The 18,626-nt window shown below is 42.3% G+C and overlaps 1 protein-coding gene across 1 annotated transcript in view; it reads left to right on the forward strand.

Moving 5' to 3' along the window:
* The first annotated feature begins 525 nt into the window (after positions 1-525).
* Positions 526-18,626, forward strand: part of KLF7 (Kruppel like factor 7) — a 107,075-nt gene continuing 88,974 nt past the window's right edge. The window contains exon 1 of the mRNA XM_007934771.2: positions 526-627. Coding sequence (XP_007932962.1) covers positions 526-627 — 102 coding nt within the window. The remainder of the gene's footprint in view (positions 628-18,626) is intronic.

Genomic DNA, 18,626 nt, shown 5'->3' on the forward strand with positions numbered 1-18,626 from the left:
GAGGAGAAAAGGGGGGGAGGAGACTACAAACTAGCGAGGATGGGGTAGGGGGTGGGGAGGGAAGGGAAAGGTGGGGGGAGAAGCGATCGCGAGAAAAAAAAAATGCAACCTCCCAAAATAAAGAGCAAAGATTGCATTAGGAGCGAACAGCGCTGCAGAAATAGATGGCAGCTTCGTGTCAGTGAGTTTGCATCCCCCTTCCTGATCCACGAGCTGGAGTGATTAGAGCCCTGGAAGGGGATTGTTACTCCCGTGGAGAAGTCCCCTTTTCCTGGCAGCCGTCTGCACTGTACACGCTGGACGCCTCTCTCCATCCACCCCACTCAGTCTCTTCTCTCTCACCTCCTCTCTCCCTCTCTCCTGCATTGATTTTTTTTTTTTTTTTAGTTGACTGAAACAAAACAAAACAAAAGGGCCACTGGATGTCTGCCTTCTTGGGGGGTGAACCAGACAGACTGACAAACAAACAGACCCAACTGTGTCCGGGGGAGGGTCTCGCCTCCCGTTTTGCCCGGCAGCAGCAGCATGGACGTGTTGGCTAGTTATAGTATATTCCAGGAGCTACAACTTGTCCACGACACCGGCTACTTCTCAGCTTTGCCATCCCTGGAGGAGACCTGGCAGCAGGTGAATGATTTAAATTACTTGTGTAAATCGTGTGGTGGCGGCGGAGACGCAGGGGCTGCGTTGGTGTGGGCTTTGGGTTGTATTTTCTTTCTTTTCTTGGTTTTATTTTTAATCTTTTTTTTTTTTTTTTTTCCATTTTGGCTGTGTGTTGTTGGAAATGTTTTTTGAAACAGTCATAGCGCTTACCTCCCCCTAGTTCCTTCGTGTGCCCAGCGGAGCAGCGGTCCGAGCTGCCTGCATTCACTCACCAACACACATCCTTGCGCACACGTTGTGGGACGCACTGTCCCCCAGCAAAGACCTACCTAACTTCTGGGCTTCGGCGGAGCCGGGTGGGAAGCTGGCCTGGGCTTTATGAGGAACAGTTGCCAGGAAACCACGTCCCTGCATCCATGAGCTCTACCTACTTGGTACCTGAAATCAGGTTCATCTCTTTTCAACTGGTGCTGACAACCATCAGATGTGGGGGAGGCAGGAGCAAAGCGGAGTTTACCTAGTTATTAGTGAGTGTGGATAAAGAATAGGGGCCCGATTTTTAACACTGGAAGGTGAACAGAAGGGAGAGAAGCCTAGTGACAAAAGACACCCAAAGATATCTACAAGGAGGTCTGGAGGACTCTCTTAGGCTGACAATGCGCTGTAGGTTTCCTCAGTCAAATGCCTCCAGGAAGAAAACACTGTGTGTATGCGTCCTTCTTTCTCTTTTTGTTTGAGGTCCCTCTCCAGTGAGATAGCACAACCTCTGGAGATGGAGTGGTTCATGCGAGGATGCTTTTGGCTTTGTCTTAGAGGACTAGTGAAAAAAACTCATGATGCTGAAGGGCACGGACACCAAGTTGGCTAGGTGCCCTAGCCAGGGCGAAGTAGGGTTGGTGACAAGTTCCCTGGGCTTTGTGAAGTAGAATAAAGAAAGTGCTGGTCAGTGGAGAGTCCTGGGTCTACTGCGGAAGCAGTGGTTTTCTCAGCAGCGCTTAGGAGCTGCTGAAGGGACGTTCTGCCAGAAAGATGGTGTGTGTGTGGGGGAAACACGGGTATTCTTTTAAAAATTCTACAGTGTGCACCATGGGAAGTCCAAGAAGATGGTCTGGATTTTCACAGCTTAAGTCTTAACTTGTACAGTCTGTTTTGGAGAAACCCGGTTGCCCTTGGGGAGGGCTGAGTGAGGCTTGGTGTGTGGCTGTTCGTGTAACTTCCCTGCTCGGTGACAGCAGCTTGTTAAGGCTAATGAACGGCTGAATTTCCTCTGCCAGGATCCAAAGCAGGATTTGCCAGCTTGAGGCTGGGATGTAACAGTTGCTGCTTTAGCGAGTGAGGTTTGGCTTTCGAAAGCACATTCTCTGACTGTACCTTTGTTACCAGTTGTTATCTCCTGATTCGAGGCTGTGAGTTTTCCTCAAGGTATTGGCCTCCGGTGCCTCTGTGCCTGCACATGTATTCCTTCCTGTCCAAGGATGCGGGCAGATAATCGGGACTTTCGTCTCTCTGGACACACACACACACATTTTTTAGCACAAAGCATTTCTTCAGTGTCTCATTTCTCTTATCTTTAACAAGATAAAGTGTCCATCCATTTTTTTATTTCACATGCTAATTAAACCAAACTACTGACAGAATTTTGTCTGCTGAAATAGCCTTCATTTCACACTATCAGCCCACTGGTGTTAAAGCAGTTGCATTTTAACAACTGTCTAGACAGGTTAGGGAAGGGAATCTGTTGATTGAGTCAGTCTGCCCAAGGCAGACCCTGCTTGTGACTAACTGCTGGAGCAGTGTCAGAGGGAAGAAAGTTGGCTTTATTGGTTACAACGTTCTCTCCTGATGAATCACACAACTTTGTTTTGGTTCAAGTCTTCACAGTAGTAAAACCTGCTTTTGGGAGAGACTTCTCCAGGGGAAACCTGCTTTTCTAGATCTAGCTCCACATCCAGAAGAAATTCTGGATCTGTAAAGAAGCATCATTGGTTTGACAATTAGAGGATGTATTAGATCTATTGTTTCCCGAGAAGTCTTCTCTGCTTTTCCTTCTCCCCTCCCCTTTCCTCCTCACCCTCTTCAAAGAACCTCTATAGCCTAGTTTCTATTGTAGGCAAAAGGATTTGCTAACCCTCCTCCCCTCTCTTCACTCCCCTTACCTCTCCAACTGCCAACCAGCCTCACCTTAAACCCTTTGGCCAAGCTATTTCAGAAGCACGCTCATTGTCCATTCTGAAGCATAACTCACGGGGAAGCACTTGTTAAATAAGATATCACTGCAAGGAGCTTTCTGCTCTGGACTCTAGTCACAACTGCTCTATGTAAAGTTGACCATGACCCTTAGTTCACAGGAATGACCGAACCTCCAGCCTCCATCTCTTCCTCCCCTCCCCCTGTCCTGTTGCTACTTCCGAGTCTAACAAGGGGATTGGTGGTGGTTATATGCAACTGTTCACCCCAAATCAGCCATCAGATGGTGAAATTTTGAGACTCCTTTGCTCAAAACAGCCCAAGAATGTTGCTACAAAGAACTCAGACGGGAAGAAGCTTCCTGATGCTCTGTGGTAATCAGATTTTAGAGGTCAGATGGGAGCAATTGTTAGATGTTCTTTCTTAAAGTCAACAAAGTCCCTGGCCTCAAAGAGATGAGTGAAATAAGAAGATCCCAAATATCTGATTTGGTTTCTAGACAAAGAGTAGCTTCTATGACAAACTCAAGAATTTCCGTGCATTTGAAAATTGAGGATGGACCCTAACAATTTAGAGATTTTATTTTAAGCTTATGCTTTGGGATATTTGTCCTGCTTAACAGTCATTGAGCTCGTGATGGCCCTTGTGTCTTGAGGATTGTCATTTTGACATTGCGTTTTCAGGTGACAATATCTTAGCCACATAAAGCTCCAACTCTGAAAACTGTTGCCTGTGTAATTTTAAAATCCAGATGGATATCCTACATTAACAGCTCTCCATTCCTGGGCTCTGACTGCATACTTAAGCACTTGGCCCAAGTAACATCATCGCTGCTTGTCATATAACTGTAAATTACACTGTGCTTATGTGGTCTATTATTTTAGGGAATTCAGCTGACGCACAGCTCTGAAGACTACCAGCCTTAAGCTCTTTGGAAACTTGCAGGAACATTTCCAAGAGCTGTTTGAGCAAAAGCAGGAAAAAGTCAAGGGTAGGACAGAAGCTGGAGTAGCTTATAGGTCCCACTTGAAGATGGAGAAAGGGAACCCATTCATGACTTTGGTTCTAATCCTTGGCTTTTCTAGGCCCCGTGTTAACTTTGAAAATAAAAAGGATTTTCAAAATTCTTCCAAAGCTTGCAAAGGTTTTTAGGATTGTGATGTATTCTTTCTACCTAGTCTCCTACTTCATAAATGCGAGCCAGGTAATGAAGCCCTGAGTCTTATTTGGACATAGCTTGGCTTCATGCTATTGAGGAGAGTAGTATGCGTACTTGAAAATTTATGTTTGTTGTTAATGCTGATTCATAATTGGCAGATAGGGTCAGTTTCAGGCCTCCCTTCTGCTCAGAGAAAATTTTCCACTGCTACTGGAAACAAATAAATAAATCATAGAGCATTCCTCCCTCCCCCACCGCCCATTGTTTTAAACTAATGGCATACTTGGCTACTGTTAGGGACTAAAGTGTCCTAATAACACTGCAATTTCATCTTGGTTTCAGGCACCCGAAAACACTTTTTGCAAGGGCCTTTGGTACAAGGCGTCTCTAGGGGACAACCAACAGCCATGGTTGCCTTCCAAGAACAGCCTCATGGTGCAGGGATGGGATTTGGCCTGTGAAGTCACATTGCTTCTCCCTCTCCATGGTGAGCTTGCCTTTGCAGTACCTTATATGGGCCTGATCAGCCAGGTGCTGTCTCAGCCAGAAAGACAAAAGCAAACTGTGGTGTCAGTCCATCCGCAGGTTTGCCTCTGTCCCCAATTTGCAGAAAACCTTGTCATGAATTAGACATTCCTGGCAACAGCACCACCAAGGGAGATTTGTAGACACAAAGGAGCCTTGCAAACCACACAGAAAGGATAAAATAGCTGGCTTTTTTTTTTAAAAAAATGTAATTTGTGTGCTCTTCAGTTACCATGAGTCTATTTCATCATTCGAAACAGGGACTTGGTACATGAAAAAAAAAAAAAAAACCTTAAAGCTACCCTCGTTATCCAGATCTTTCTTTGTAAGGATGCAATCACTTCATAAATGTGTCTTAAAATGAAAGCACGTGGGAATGCGATCAATCACACACTTAGCTGTTCTTCAGTAGATTCATCTCCACCTTTTAACAGACACATCTTTGTGTAGATTTAGGGGCTCTCTCTCAGGGGCTCTCCCTTCTGTCTACCTGTTCGCAGTTTGGTATTTTAAAGTGGGTGAATGTTACAATGCAGGTATTTCTACTACTTCTGTCCTTAGTCAGGGGGAGAAAGGAAGTCACCATTCTTTGTTCTCCATGAAACTCCTACCCCCACTCCCTACCCTAAGGAGAATGAGATGTTGGGGTCCAATCCATTTAAAGGGCAGAGCAGAAGAGGCTCTGTGACAGCCTTACCCTGAAATGATTTATGTCTGGGAATAGCAGAGACTTTATGTATTCAAGTGTGGGCTCTTCCTTTCTCCCAGCCCATTCTAATTATATAAATGCCAGTGGGAGCTATTGTGTCTCCACTTAAACTGGGATAGTTTGGAGAAAGGGTCCTAATAGGGCTTTTAGTAGCTCTTCTCTTACAAATCTCCAGATTCCTCTATCTTCAGATAATCCCTGTACTTTACCTTCTTGAGTACAGGAAGACATTGACATCTTCCTTTAATCACTTCTTGTTCCCATTGGGAAAGGCTACTCTGGCTAGCCCCAACTGGCTCTTACTGTTGGAGAGCTGCTGTGGTACCAGACCAATTGGTAGAGGCACCCTGTCTCTGTGGTTTACAGTGGTGTGTAACAGTCATCACCTTTGCTGGATCCCACGACTGACAAATGCAGAGACCGCCTCTGTGATTCTAGTTTGCTCAGTATATCAGTCGTCAGCATGTATGTTGAAATTGGGATTTGCTGAAAGTTTAGGACAGCTCCCCAACTCTAAGCGTGTGGTGCCTGAAGGTGAGAGGGAGAAACTGAATCTCTCTACAAATCCCTTTGTTCTTCCCCATCAGCACAGCACTTGCTGAGAGTAAGCAGGTGGAAATGTTTTAACCCCAAAGGCCAGACTGACCAGGAACAGCTATTCTGCAACTACTAATGATGTAGAACTTGTTGGAACAAGTTACTGTATCTAATCATTAATGTTAAATTGACAAGTTAAAAAAAAAAAAAAAAAGTTCCCTTGCAGTCCCTGAATTACTTTTATGCTCATTTTAGAATATCTGCATGAAAACATCCCCCTTATTCAATTTAGTCTAGGAATTCCCAAAATAAGCAAAGTACTGACATTACTCGGACTTGCTTTTACCAGTGTTAACCATGATCTTGCTTCACCCCTTAACTCACCTTTATTGTTGTTGTTGTTATTTGCCATCGAGTCGGCCCCAACTCATAGTATTGGCTGCTGGCAATTTCCAGAATTTTTTCTACTGCCTTGAGTCCTTTCTTGCTTTCCTCACTTAGTATTTTGGTGTAGCCTCAAGAACTTGGTCCTGTTGAATGCATCCTATCTATTCTACCCTCTATTAGAGAAACTTCCAACTCCATATACCACATGCTTGATATATAGATGTTGTAAGGCAGCCTTGGGATGTAAGTCTACTATCAGCCTGCTTGAGGTATGAGTGATGACACCATTCTTGATTAAGCTGGGAGATGGACTCAGTTATACCTCGTGGGATTGTCTTTGTTTATATTAAACTATGGAAGCTATTTCGCAGCAAATACTTTATTCCTTAAGCCCTTGTTGTGTGCAAAATACTGTGTTTGTGTAATGCAAAGTTGAATTGGACATATGTTCTGCTACCTAGGAACTTGTACTTCAGTAGACGAGACAAAGCATGTTCAAAATTAAGTAATATAGAACATAGTTGCTAAAAAAGAGGCACTCTAGTTCTGTGAGTATGTACTTTTGAGCATTTATCTGTGCATTGATTTGTATTATTTACCTCCTTTGTTACAGCTTTGTTTATAAAATATGATCAAAATTTGCTAAATTCTGTTCTGAACCTGCTAAAAGCTAATGGCTTGCTGGAGCTGGATACTTTTAGGGCAGATAAGTATACAGTGTGAGTACGCATGTCCATAATAACCAGGAAACATCATCCATGTCTGTGTCATTCGGAAATGATTAGAGGTAATTAAAATAATGAATGTAGAGCCATATGCGATATCTATTTCTAAATATGGGTTTATTGACATTTCTTGAGGGTCATATTGAAGTCAGACGACCAGGGCCTTGTACCAAAGTTAGGAGCATAGAATCTTAGAATTTCAAATCTGTAAAGGGCCTTGGCTTCCCCAACTCTAAACGCTAGGGTTAAAACGGGTGATTATTGAAACCAGACAAGGCATTGAACCTTCTAAGGTCGCACAGCTTATTGTTACATTGATGGTTCTAGGGCTCAGACTCAGTTTGCTTACTTTCCATCACACTGAGCTGAGTGTGCTTTGAGTCATTTCTCATTCCTTTTTTTTTTTTTTTTTTAAACGGGGAAAGAAATCCCCGTTTTAGCTTGAAGAGTACAAAAGCATTGAATTTTGGAATTGTCAGGGCCCTAACCCAAACCATTAAATATCTTGGAGAAGCTTATTTGTGCAATTTAATCCCTTTTCCACTTCTAATAATGTGGTCCTGGAAATGACACTATGCTGGAAAAAGACGAAACAAAAGCCTTCAGTTTCAATTCTAGTCTTATATGAAAGCACTGCCACTTAATAGCAAATGGGCTGGGGTTATGAGGGTGGTGCTTTAGGTGTATGTGACAAAGCGTTGGATGGAAGATGGAGTAGGGTCTTATGAAGAAAGCATCAAATGTGCAATGGCTTTGTCTTTGACATTTTGCTAACAAAGAAACTGCAAGAAACTTTAACAGCAATCCAGGTTTCAATTCATGAACGCCTTTTTTGAAATGTTTTTTAAATGCTTCAGAGGGTTGAATGGACAGTGAAGTTGTAATGTTTTATACATTTGTTAATGGAAAAAACTATCTTGTATTATAATGAGCAGGTGGGGTGAAATTCATCCTCTGCAAGGGTAAGAAAAAAAAAAGTTATTTTAGGGCTGGAGGATGAAGCAGGCCTCATTTGTGCACTGGTCTCTAGGGAGGAAATGGTAAAGGGAAATCTGTTCCCTCCTTTGCCCCAGTTACCTTTTGCCCTTTCCTATACCTCTCCCTCTACCCCCAACTCTGATGGTTATGGTGAAACTCCTTTTTTGGACCTTGTCCCACAGAACTGTTTCCTTCCTGAATAGACTCTTTCTCCATAGGCTACCTCTCCAATTCCAGGTATATTTCTGAGTTTGAAACCCACATTTTGGAGTTGGAAATATGGGTCTGACAACAAAGACTTTTGAGGTTGGCCTGAACCCTAAACTCACCAACTTCTCCCATGAGCCTCCTTCTTTTGTGGCTTCCCTGTTTCTTCTATTAACACAGTCATTCTTCCTGTGGTCTAGGTTCGATCCTTCAGCCATCTTTGGCTCCTTTCTTCCTCTTGAATCTAATCAGTTGAAAAACCCCATTGATTTGGTTCCTGTCAGGCTTCAGAACTGGTCTTCAACTTTCTGCTCCCTCTACTGTTATCCTAGTGTAGTCTCCATCACCACTCAGCATAGCTTACCAAGGGTCAATGGATAATTGCTTATAGGATAAGGTCAACTTCTAAGAGTCAAAGTGTTCCAAGACTGACTGTGAATAATATTCTCTAGTTTTCTTTCCTTTCACATGTAGTAAATGCCATCCAAATTGGCCACTCAATGCACAGGTATTTCCCCTGCTTCTGTCTTTAGTTATACTGATTCCTTCAGCCTTTTCCTTTCTTTCCCCCTTGAATTCTTTGCCCAGATTCTACCCATCCTTTAGGTTCCAGAGATTTGCTTGTCTTCCGAGAAACCTCACTTCTTTTCCCTGAGCAGCAGTGATTGCTGCTAGTTCTATACTCTTGTATGGAACTTTTTATTCCCTCAAGACACTTTTCAGTTCTATCTTAGAGTATAGCTTTTTTTTTCTTCCCCCACCCCCCCAGTTGTCTTATTTTTCCAGTTAGGTTGTAAGGTTTAGAGCAGGGATCATATCTTGGTTATAATTTTAGTAATAAATTTTTTAATATGTAACCCTTCAGCTTCTAAGAGAGTCTCAAATGCAAGAGACATTCAATTGCTATTTGGGGACTGGATTAAGATTTTATGATGTCCTTAGCAATCGTTCTCAAATTGGACTACACCCCAGATCAATTTAATTAGTACCCCTGTGAGTGGGGACCTAGGCTTCAGTAGTTTTAAGACTTCCAGGTGATTCCAATGAGCCTCTAAGGCTGAGAGCCATGGGTCTTTAGAAGGGTTCATGGTATGTCAGATTCTTTGCTTGCTCCTCATATTGAAATATTTCATTTCTCGTATAACTTGAAATCAAAGTATAATGGAGGTTTGTAATCAAAACAGGCCAGTGCTGTTGGATGTTCTTTATCTAGCAGCTGCCCAAGTATCATTATGTTTTTCATGTTTTTCTTTCTCTCACCCTAATGTGTCTATGGCGGTCCTGTTGGCTCACACTTCCTCTGCCCTACCAGAGCTTTGCTTAACCTCAACCAATTCCATTTCTGGTACCTTTGTGGTGCTGGACATCCAACTCCAGCCGTTCTGTGCTTCATATAACTCATTCTCTGCAGACCCTCAGCCATATTTTCCCCTTACCTCAGGGTGCTCTGTGGTTTTAAAGGGATGGATGTTTGCATGGACATCTGTCAGATGGTGTCAGATAGGCATAAGGTAGCAGCTCTTCATATTTATTACTGACCTCACTGTTTGGAAGTAGATTCTATTTATAAAGAATTTCAAAGGAACCATCTTTCTAGTAAGAGGAACAAAAATAAACTGGCTGCTGAGGGCATTCAGGCAACGCGCCTGCCTCCACCACCATAGGAGGCTTCGTTCCTGTGGTAATGATCATGAGCGTGTGGTGATCTTCACAAAGAAACCTTAGAAAGGCCTCTTTTTCAAACTGTGATGTGTGCAACATTGTATGTACCATAGCTACATCCTTTCATATATAAACTGTCTTTGATGGGGGTATGGTTGGCAAGAGACAACATCATGAGAGGAGCTCAGAGCTCAAGGTTGAAGGATGCCTTTTGGAAAGCTCAACCCAGCTGTGAAAATGGCAATTAGCTGTGGAACAATTGCCCTGCAAGAGGATGCCCGCCTGCTCCTGATCCCGCAGCAGTGTGTGGCAGTCTCACACGCACTTTCCAGAGCTGAGATAGCAAGAATTCAATGAATATCCTAGTGTTGGCTCTTACTTTGGGAGAGGCGGCAAATTTGTTCCACATACAAAGGAGTTGAAATAGACTCAATCCACCTTCAACTTCTACCTTTTGAGCTTTTAGTGTTTGTTCGTATGATCATTATGTTGTTGTTAGTTGCTATTGAGTTGGCTCAGTTTCTTAGCAACTCTGTTTGTAACAGAACACAATGTTATTATGGTCCTTTACCGTCTTTATGATCATCGATGTGTTGGGTCCATGGCTATGCCTATTGTGTCACTCCATCATTGAGAATTTTCACTGACACTCTGCTTTACCAAATACGATGCGCTTTTCTACTGATTGGTCCTTCTTGATGACATGACCAAGGGAAGCAAGCTGACGTCTCACCGTCCTCCCTTCTAAGGAGAATTCTGGTTGTATTTCCTCTGAGACTGATTGGTTGATTCTCCTGGTCTTTGTCACTATGTTGTTATTAGGTGCCATTAAGTCAGCTCCAACTTACAGTGACCCTGTGTGCAACAGAACAAAACACTGCTCGGTCATGCACCATCTTCACAATCCTTGCCATATCTGAATCCATCGTTGCAGCCACTGTGTCAATCCACCTCATTGAGGGCCTTCCCCTTTCTTGCTGACCCTCCACTTTACCAAGCATGATATCTTTGTCCAGGGAATGGTCCATTCTGACAGCATGATCAATGTAGGTGAGAAGTCTGGCCTTTCTCGGTTCCAAGGAGCATTCTGGCTGCACTTCTTCCAGGACAAATTTTAGTTCAGGCAGTCCATGGTACTTTCAGTATTCTCCACCAACATCACAACTCAAAAGCATCAACTTTTCTTTGGTCTTCTTTATTCATTGTCCAGCTTTCACATGCATATGAGGCTATTGAAAATACCATGGCTTAGGTTAGGCACATCTTGCTCTTCAAAAAGACATCTTTGCTCTTCAGCACTTAAAAGAGGTCTTTTGCAGCAGATTTTCCCAGTGCAGTATGTCATCTGATTTCTTGACTGCTGCTTCCATTGGTGTTGATTGTGCAACCAAGTGATACGGAATTTTTGACAACTTCAATCTTTTCTCCATTTATCGTGATGCTTTATAGGCCCTGTTGATAGAGCTCAGTTCTTACCTATGGCATTGAAGGATGTCTTCAGTGAGGAGGCCGTTACATAGAACTGATTTCCCTGTGAGCTCCTCGAGATGGTTCTCAATGTCAGATCTCAGTTGCTGACTTCATTTCTGCATTCCAAAGTTTGTCAGCCCCAACTTGTACATTTTTCTCTTTATATCAGGGTTTTTGTTTTCCAAAATATGGACCAGGAGATGGTCTCCTCTGTGATGGGAATTTGTGTTTGCTTCTGAGCAGCTAACAAACACCCCTTTTGAGCTTTTTTGTTCTGAAGGCTCAGAGTGTTGTCTGTTGTCCTTGGCACATTGTTTTTGTAACCAGGGAACAGGCAGATATTACAGAATTTCCCACTTGAGGTGAGAAACTTGGGGCAGGGGAAGATTAAGCAAGTAGTCTTAATATGACTGCAAAGCAAATGACTTGCAAAACTATAGTGAAACCTGCTTTCTTCTTCCTTTTTGGCTGTTCTGCCTATCATAATAAGTTTCATGATACTACCTGTTACTGTTGTTAGGTGCCATCGAGTCGGTCCAGACTCGTGCTGAGCCTGCGTGCAACAGAACAAACACTACCCCGTCCTGTGCCGTCCTCGCAGTCACTGCTAGGGCTGAGCAGTTGTTGAAGCCGCTGTGTTAATACGTTTTGTTCAGCTTCTTCCTCTTTTTCACTGACCCTCTACTTTGCCAACCATGATGTCGTTCTCCAGGGACTGGCCCCTCTTGATAACATGTCAAAGTGCATGAGATGAAGTCTCACCATCTTTGCTTCTAAGGAGAATTCTGGCTGTACTTCTTCCAAGACAGCCTTGTTCATTCTTCAGCCAGTCCATGGTAAACTCAATATTCTAAGCCAGCACCATAATTCAGAGCATCAGTTTTTCGGTCTTCCTCATCCATTGTCCAGCTTTTGGGTGTATATGCGGCAGCTGAAAGTACCATGGTGTGGGTCAGGTACACCTTCATCTTTCATAACATCTAATAAGGATCAAAGCAGTTTATATACATCATTTCATTTAATTCCCAAAAAAAACCCTGTGAGATCTGTATTCTGCTTATCGCCATTTCTCAGACTGAGAAATTGAAGCTTTAGGTTGGAAATAGTTGAGGCAGGATCCCAGCCCAGGCAGGCTGCTCATCACTCTTAATTTTACATTTATACTTTCTCCTGCTTAGGTAGGAGGCACCAGGGAAGAAGTCAAAGGGCATGGTCTGGCAATCAGTGAGTCTATATGGACGTGAACAGCGTGCTGGTCTGTCTTCATTCTGGGCCCTAGTTTTCTTATCTGTGAAAGGACTGCTGACCTTTTGGTTAGCAGTTGAATACTTTAACCACGACACCACCAGAACTCTTAACTTGCATTTAGAACTGGGGAAAGAGTAGCCATACCCTTTGGCCCTGGAAACTGGGCCTAGTTTGATATCTTTTGACTTTGCTTGGCCTGCTCATGCAAATGTCCAACCTGTATCTTTTTTCTTTCTCTCCAGTCTTACTTATGACTTACATCTTATAGGTTTTTCCAGCTTGAAATTAGTGCAGTTTTTTTTTTTGTTTTTTTTTTTAAGAGCCAGCATTAGACATATATAGCGTAATACAGCGCTGGTTACTACACTTGCCATTTCTGCTTTACCTGACGACCGAGCTTACAGCAGCTTATGAGAGTGAATCAGATTTTATGAGATCTATAAATATCTCGGATAGGATTTTTATTTCATTTTCCCCTTCAAATAAGACATAATGGAAGCGCTCACATACACAAGGAATATTCTTTCTGTGATAAAGTAGGGCGTTTTTGAAGTGGCCTGTGAAAAGCAATAATTTGCTGTGCTTCCTCATGTTTGGAATTTTATGGGGGAGGGGGAGGAAGCATGCATGCATATGCTGCGATAAAGCTCCAAGATTATTACCTTGTGTTTAAGGTTTAGCCCAGCACCTCTAGAGAGATTTATTTCCCAAAGGCCTGCCCTGGGCACACCCTGCATTCCCTCCTTCTGTGGAGTGTGTATTTGTGTTTCCTTAGGTACAAGGAAACCAGGGCAGGAAAGTCCCTTTGGCTAGCTGGAGGTGGGTTTGGTGAAAGCACCATTTGAGTTTTTGTCTAGTCAGCGTTCAGCTGTCTCAAGAGAGGATGTTCTCATCCTTCTCCCTACTTGATGGAGTTTCCTAGGAAGATTTCTTAGGAATATATTTTATTTAATATTGTGAATTCCCCTACCCCCAGAATTACCTTAAAAAACAAAAAAACACTTAGTTTCCTTAATTTTTTAATTTATACTAACCAGTGCCAGGGAGGCCTAATAGGAACCTTGAACACATCACTTACACAATAAATAAATAATGCATTAAAAAAAAAAACCTGAAGTTATTAAGAGCCTCACTTTTCACATGTATAAAATGGAACTCATAGAGTGTTTACAAATTTCTCCACTGATTTAACAGTTTTTTTTTTTTTTTTTTAAATTTTATTTTATTTAGATTTGGGTGAAGATTTACAGAGCAAATTCACTCTCGATACAGCAGTTCACATACACTTTGTCTCATGTCATTGACCACAGTTTACCACAATGCAACAGCTCCCTCCAATTTCCTCCCCGAGGTACCACTTCCCAGTGTCCATCCCTCCATACTCTCCTGCCCCCTAAGCTGTCTCCCTGTGCCTAAGGTGCCCTTCCTTCTCCCATGATTGTTCTCTCAAGGGCATGTTAACAGTTGTTTTTGAAAAATCAAGTACCTGATGCTCCTATTTAGTTTAGGTTATTATTATTATTTATAAGTACTTCTCCTTGTATCTTCCTTGAGTTCTCAGTAGCTTTGTGTTTAATTAGATAATGATTTAATTCTTTCTCTAAAAGAATTAGCCATGTGAAATCAGGACACCTGAACTCAAGGCAGGCAGAAGACTTTTGCCTAAATGCTGTTTGATTGTTTCTCTTTCCCATCATCTCAGTGTGTAACACAATCCTAGCACGTTGGCTGTGCTACATGCTCCCGCTATTTGCTTATCATCAAATGATGTAACTCCTCTGGGCCTCAGTTTCCTCATGTGTATTGGGAAGGGAATAGAGTGAGGAAGAGTTAAACTATCAGAGACCATAAATGGGAAGCTCCCAGGCTGAACTGCCTTAAAAATGTGTTTTATTTGGCCAGTACCCATATTTCAATTTTTTTTTTTTTTTTCAGTTTGAATGCTTTTAGACAGATCATGCGCTTTTCAATTAACCTTGCCCTCACTGTTGCCACTTCACCTAATTTCTGCTATCTGCATGTCCTAGTGAGCTTTTGGGTTTGTGACCCACCAACTAGCAGCTCTCTAAGACCCCTTCCCCTCCAAAAGGCAATGATTTGGGGGTGACCTTTATTTCTCTCCAGTTTCAAACTGGCTTGCTCTCTGTGCTTACCCAGATTCCGTTTTCATTCCTTTTTGGATTTCTCTGGCTTATTGAATGCCTTTGTTTGGGCTTCTATTTTGTAAAGCGGCTTCCAAGATGCATCTCACTTTTTCTTAGTCATCCAGGTTCTGTTGTAGATCATGGAAATCTGGGATGGAAAAGACCATCTGGTCCACCCCTCCCCCTGCCTGGGCTGAGCAGTTGCTCAAGAGCATGTTCGTTCCTCCTTGGAGTTTGCCACATTTTCCAGTTTGGAAGCTGCCTCTGAGTTTACTGAGCACGCAGGCTCTTGATCTAAGTGGGAGTGGAGCGGCCCAATACCAAACAAAAAAACATTTTCTTTATCGGACATCTCTCTCTGATGTAAGGGCTGCCTTTGCCATGATTTTTTTTTTTTTTTTTTTGCTGCTCTCATCGGCCTACTGGATTGGGGTGGGAAAAACAAACTCCTTTTTGTGGAAGCAAAGCATGTACGTAGTCCTCAGTTTTCTTAGTCTGATACACAAGCATGTTGTAAGAATTCCATTAGATGTGTCCCACCTTGGCAAATGCTTGTTTTTGTGGAAGGGTATTTTTTTTATGAGCTAGTCCACTGAGGAAGTGATGCTTTTGTGTGAAGAACTCCAGGGAGTTATATAATAAAGTACTTTCCCAAGAATCAAGTAATTTGCTTTCTTCCTACCCTTGGCTTTCAGATACTGCCAGCCAGGCGCTTGGCTTTCATTTTCTGTTGCTTTTGGGATGCTATTCTACATTGTTGTTGTTGTTGTTGTTATGTGCCGTCGAGTCGGCCCCGACTCATAGCGACCCCTCCTTGGGTTTCTGAGGCAGTATCACTACGGAAGTAGGATTGCCCAACCTTTCTTCTGAGGAGTGGCTGGTGTGTTTGAACCACCAGCCGTCTGGTTAGCAGGCAAGTGTCTTAGCCACTATGCTACCAGAGCTCCCCTATTCTACATTAGAGGTGTTTAAAAAATTTATTCTTTTGACTCTTTATTCTGTTGACTCCCTTATAAGACTAAGGATGTCATTTGGGTTGACCCTAAGAGGGTGACTTTCAAGATCATCTTTTTCCTGTTAAAAAATATCATTCTTTTGATTTTCTTGGTGCTGATGTTCCTTCTTTTCTGCACTGTCCAATTCATCTTTACTTTAAAAAAAAAAATTCTGAGTGCTCTGCAAAGGCCCAGGGTTATATAGATATGCATATAATACGTATCAATAAAATATATGTATATACACATACATATATAAACATACTAAAGCACTAACTATCTTATCTTGTGAATTAGCCTTTATTAAAATATTTGAAGGAAAAAAGAAGCAAAGAAAGACATTAGATGTCCTTTCATGAACAGTTTTCCTTGTGAAAGTGAAGCAGAATGCACACCATTTGTCCTCCTACCCAAGATATGTCTGCCTGCTTTTGCATCTGTGGTCTTTTCCCTTTACACACTATGATTAGAGACTACATGTTGTGATGTAGTTGATTCTGACTCGTAGTGACCTTGTAGGACAGAGTAGAACTGCCCCATAGGGTTTCCAAGGCTGTAATCTTTACAGAAGCAGATTGCTACATTTTTCTCTGTTGGAGCCACTGGTGGGTTCGAGCCACAGACCTTTTGGTTATCAGCCATGTCTTAACCACTATGTCCTTTCCACAGAGACTGGAATCTTACATATAGCAAAACTTGAGGAACACTTGTTGTTGTTGTTGTTATGTGCTGTCAGACATCTTATTTCAACCTCTCCCCATTACCTTCACTTGGCAGATGACCTGCCTGAGCTTTCTAGGTCATATTTATGTCCTAGGCAGTTTAGGACCTGCAAGAATTGTGAGCCTCTTTTCAGTATCTTAAATACACGTATCTGTTAACACAGGGTGTGGTGCGATGTGGATCAATACAGTGCTTCTCAGAGGGTGAGCTGCACTGCACAGGGGCTTCATGAGCGCAGCCTTAAATAATAATCACTTTGCAAGGCAGATTTATTCCCTTTCAGTTTTCCTTCTGATTGACTCAAGGAGAAAGACTCATTTTTGTTGTAGTATGTCTTTAACATGTCTCTAAGGCTTGATAAAGAGAGCTGGTTGCCCAGTGGTTAAGGTGCTCAGCTGCCAACCAAAAGTTCAGTGGTTTGAACCCCTAGTCACTCTGGGAGAAAGATGTGGCAGTCTGCTTCCGTGAGGATTCACAGCCTTGGAAACCCTATGGGGTAGTTCTACTCTGGGTCTCTGAGTGGGAGTGGACTTGTTAGCGATGGTTTGTTTTTATAAGATTTAATAATCTCCACTCCTCCCCCTCCTCCTCTCCCCTCTTCCTTTTCTTTCTTCATAAAGACCTACAGTTTTTGACAGGGAGAGCATCCAGCTAAAAGTTAATAATGTAATTTTAGTTTTAGTATCTCTTCTATTGATGGCTATTTACAGGAAAAATATTTTAAAATACATGCAATCTTAATACAATATGCCTTAGTGAGGCAATTAAAAATGAAAATAATACAGAAATGATTGTGCAGCTAAGATGCTGATTTAGTAAAAATCCATGAAGGTGGAATGAAAATGAACTTGGAGAAACACTGGTGTGGTGGAAAATAAAGGAGATTTGGAGTCAGAAAGCCTGGAATTTAGTACTGACTTTGTAAGTATGAACCAGGACAAATTACTAAACTTCATTTTACCATCTGCAAAAAAAAAAACCCAAAAACCCACTGCCGTTGAGTCAGGTCTGACTCATAGTGACCCCTCCTTGGGTTTCCGAGGCGATATCACTACAGAAGTAGATTGCCCAACCTTCCTTCTGGGGAGTGGCTGGTGGGTTTGAACCATCAGCCTTTTGGTTAGCAGTCAGATGCCTTAGGCACTATGCCACCAGAGCTCCCCCCCATCTGCAAAGTGGGGATTATAATAATAGGGTTGTTATAACCAAATGATCTGTGGATGTGAAAGTGCTTTGCAAACTGCCCTGTGTTCACAGTGTTGTTTTCTGTTCTGTGGTGGACAAGCTTTTTGTTTCAAGCCTTAAACTATTAGTTCTTACTGTTTTTTTTTTCCTCCTTTTTGTATCTTCTATTCAGATCTCTTAGCAGAAACCTAGAAGCTTCTTATTTGTTCAGATTGAGTTGCTAGTTGTGTCTTAATGATGGCACTTTGAAAAAATTTCTCCTGGTTGTCTAATTTGGTGTGTGTGTGCGCCTCAGATTTTTAACATAATTTTTGCGAAAAGAGGCAGTCTTAATAGTATAGTATGTCAAATGTCAACTTATGAATAAAGATAACACATTTGTCTTAAAAGTTTGTTTTTTTAAATAAATATTTAAAAATTAATTTTTTTTTAATCACACTTATGAAACAGTTGTGTACATCTTTGCAAGTATATGTGTATGTTTTGGTACCCTAGAGTTGAAGGAAGTCTGGGTTTTCTGGTGGAAATGGGTACTCTGGGGACAGTATGCTTCTGAAAGTGGAAGTCTGTGTGCCTAAAATGATTCATTAGTGATGCATTGTGACATGGTTTTAGATGATAAGATAATGATTTTTTTAAAAAATAAGAAGTAGTCCTGGATTTCCCTGGACCAATAAGCTTGACTTCCAGGGACACTTGCCAGTTGAGGCCACACAGGTATTAGAATGATAGAGTAGCTAGTGTGCACTCTGGGACATGCACTCTTATTACAACTCAGGGTTACCTTACTAGGACATAACTGCAGAGAGGAAGGGAGGTCGAACTCTGCAATGAGTGCCATATTGTTGGCCAAGCCTCGTGAACTCTTCAGCTGAGGATGCCCTTCTGCAGTCTACTAAGTCAGTGTCATATTGGTAAGGATTGTGGAGCAGATGGTGTCAGGTGCAAAGTTACTCTCTCACATTCTGTCTCACCCAGAGTCTTAGTTGAACAGAGGGATGCATCAGAATCTCTGTCTGTGAGAGGCCCCTTGGACCTGTCTCTGCCGCCAGTAACTGTGGTATGAGTGCTGGGTCCACGGTGGTCAGCGCCAGCCCTTTGCAGTGTGTGAGCACAAGAGTCAGCCAGAACGAATCGTCAGCTCCTTCCTGGGTCACTCACATCATTTATAGTAGAACAGAT

The sequence above is a fragment of the Orycteropus afer genome, unplaced genomic scaffold (genome assembly GCF_000298275.1).
Source record: "Orycteropus afer afer isolate SDZICR_OR568_19922 unplaced genomic scaffold, OryAfe1.0 scaffold00002, whole genome shotgun sequence".
Taxonomy (NCBI): Eukaryota; Metazoa; Chordata; class Mammalia; order Tubulidentata; family Orycteropodidae; genus Orycteropus; species Orycteropus afer.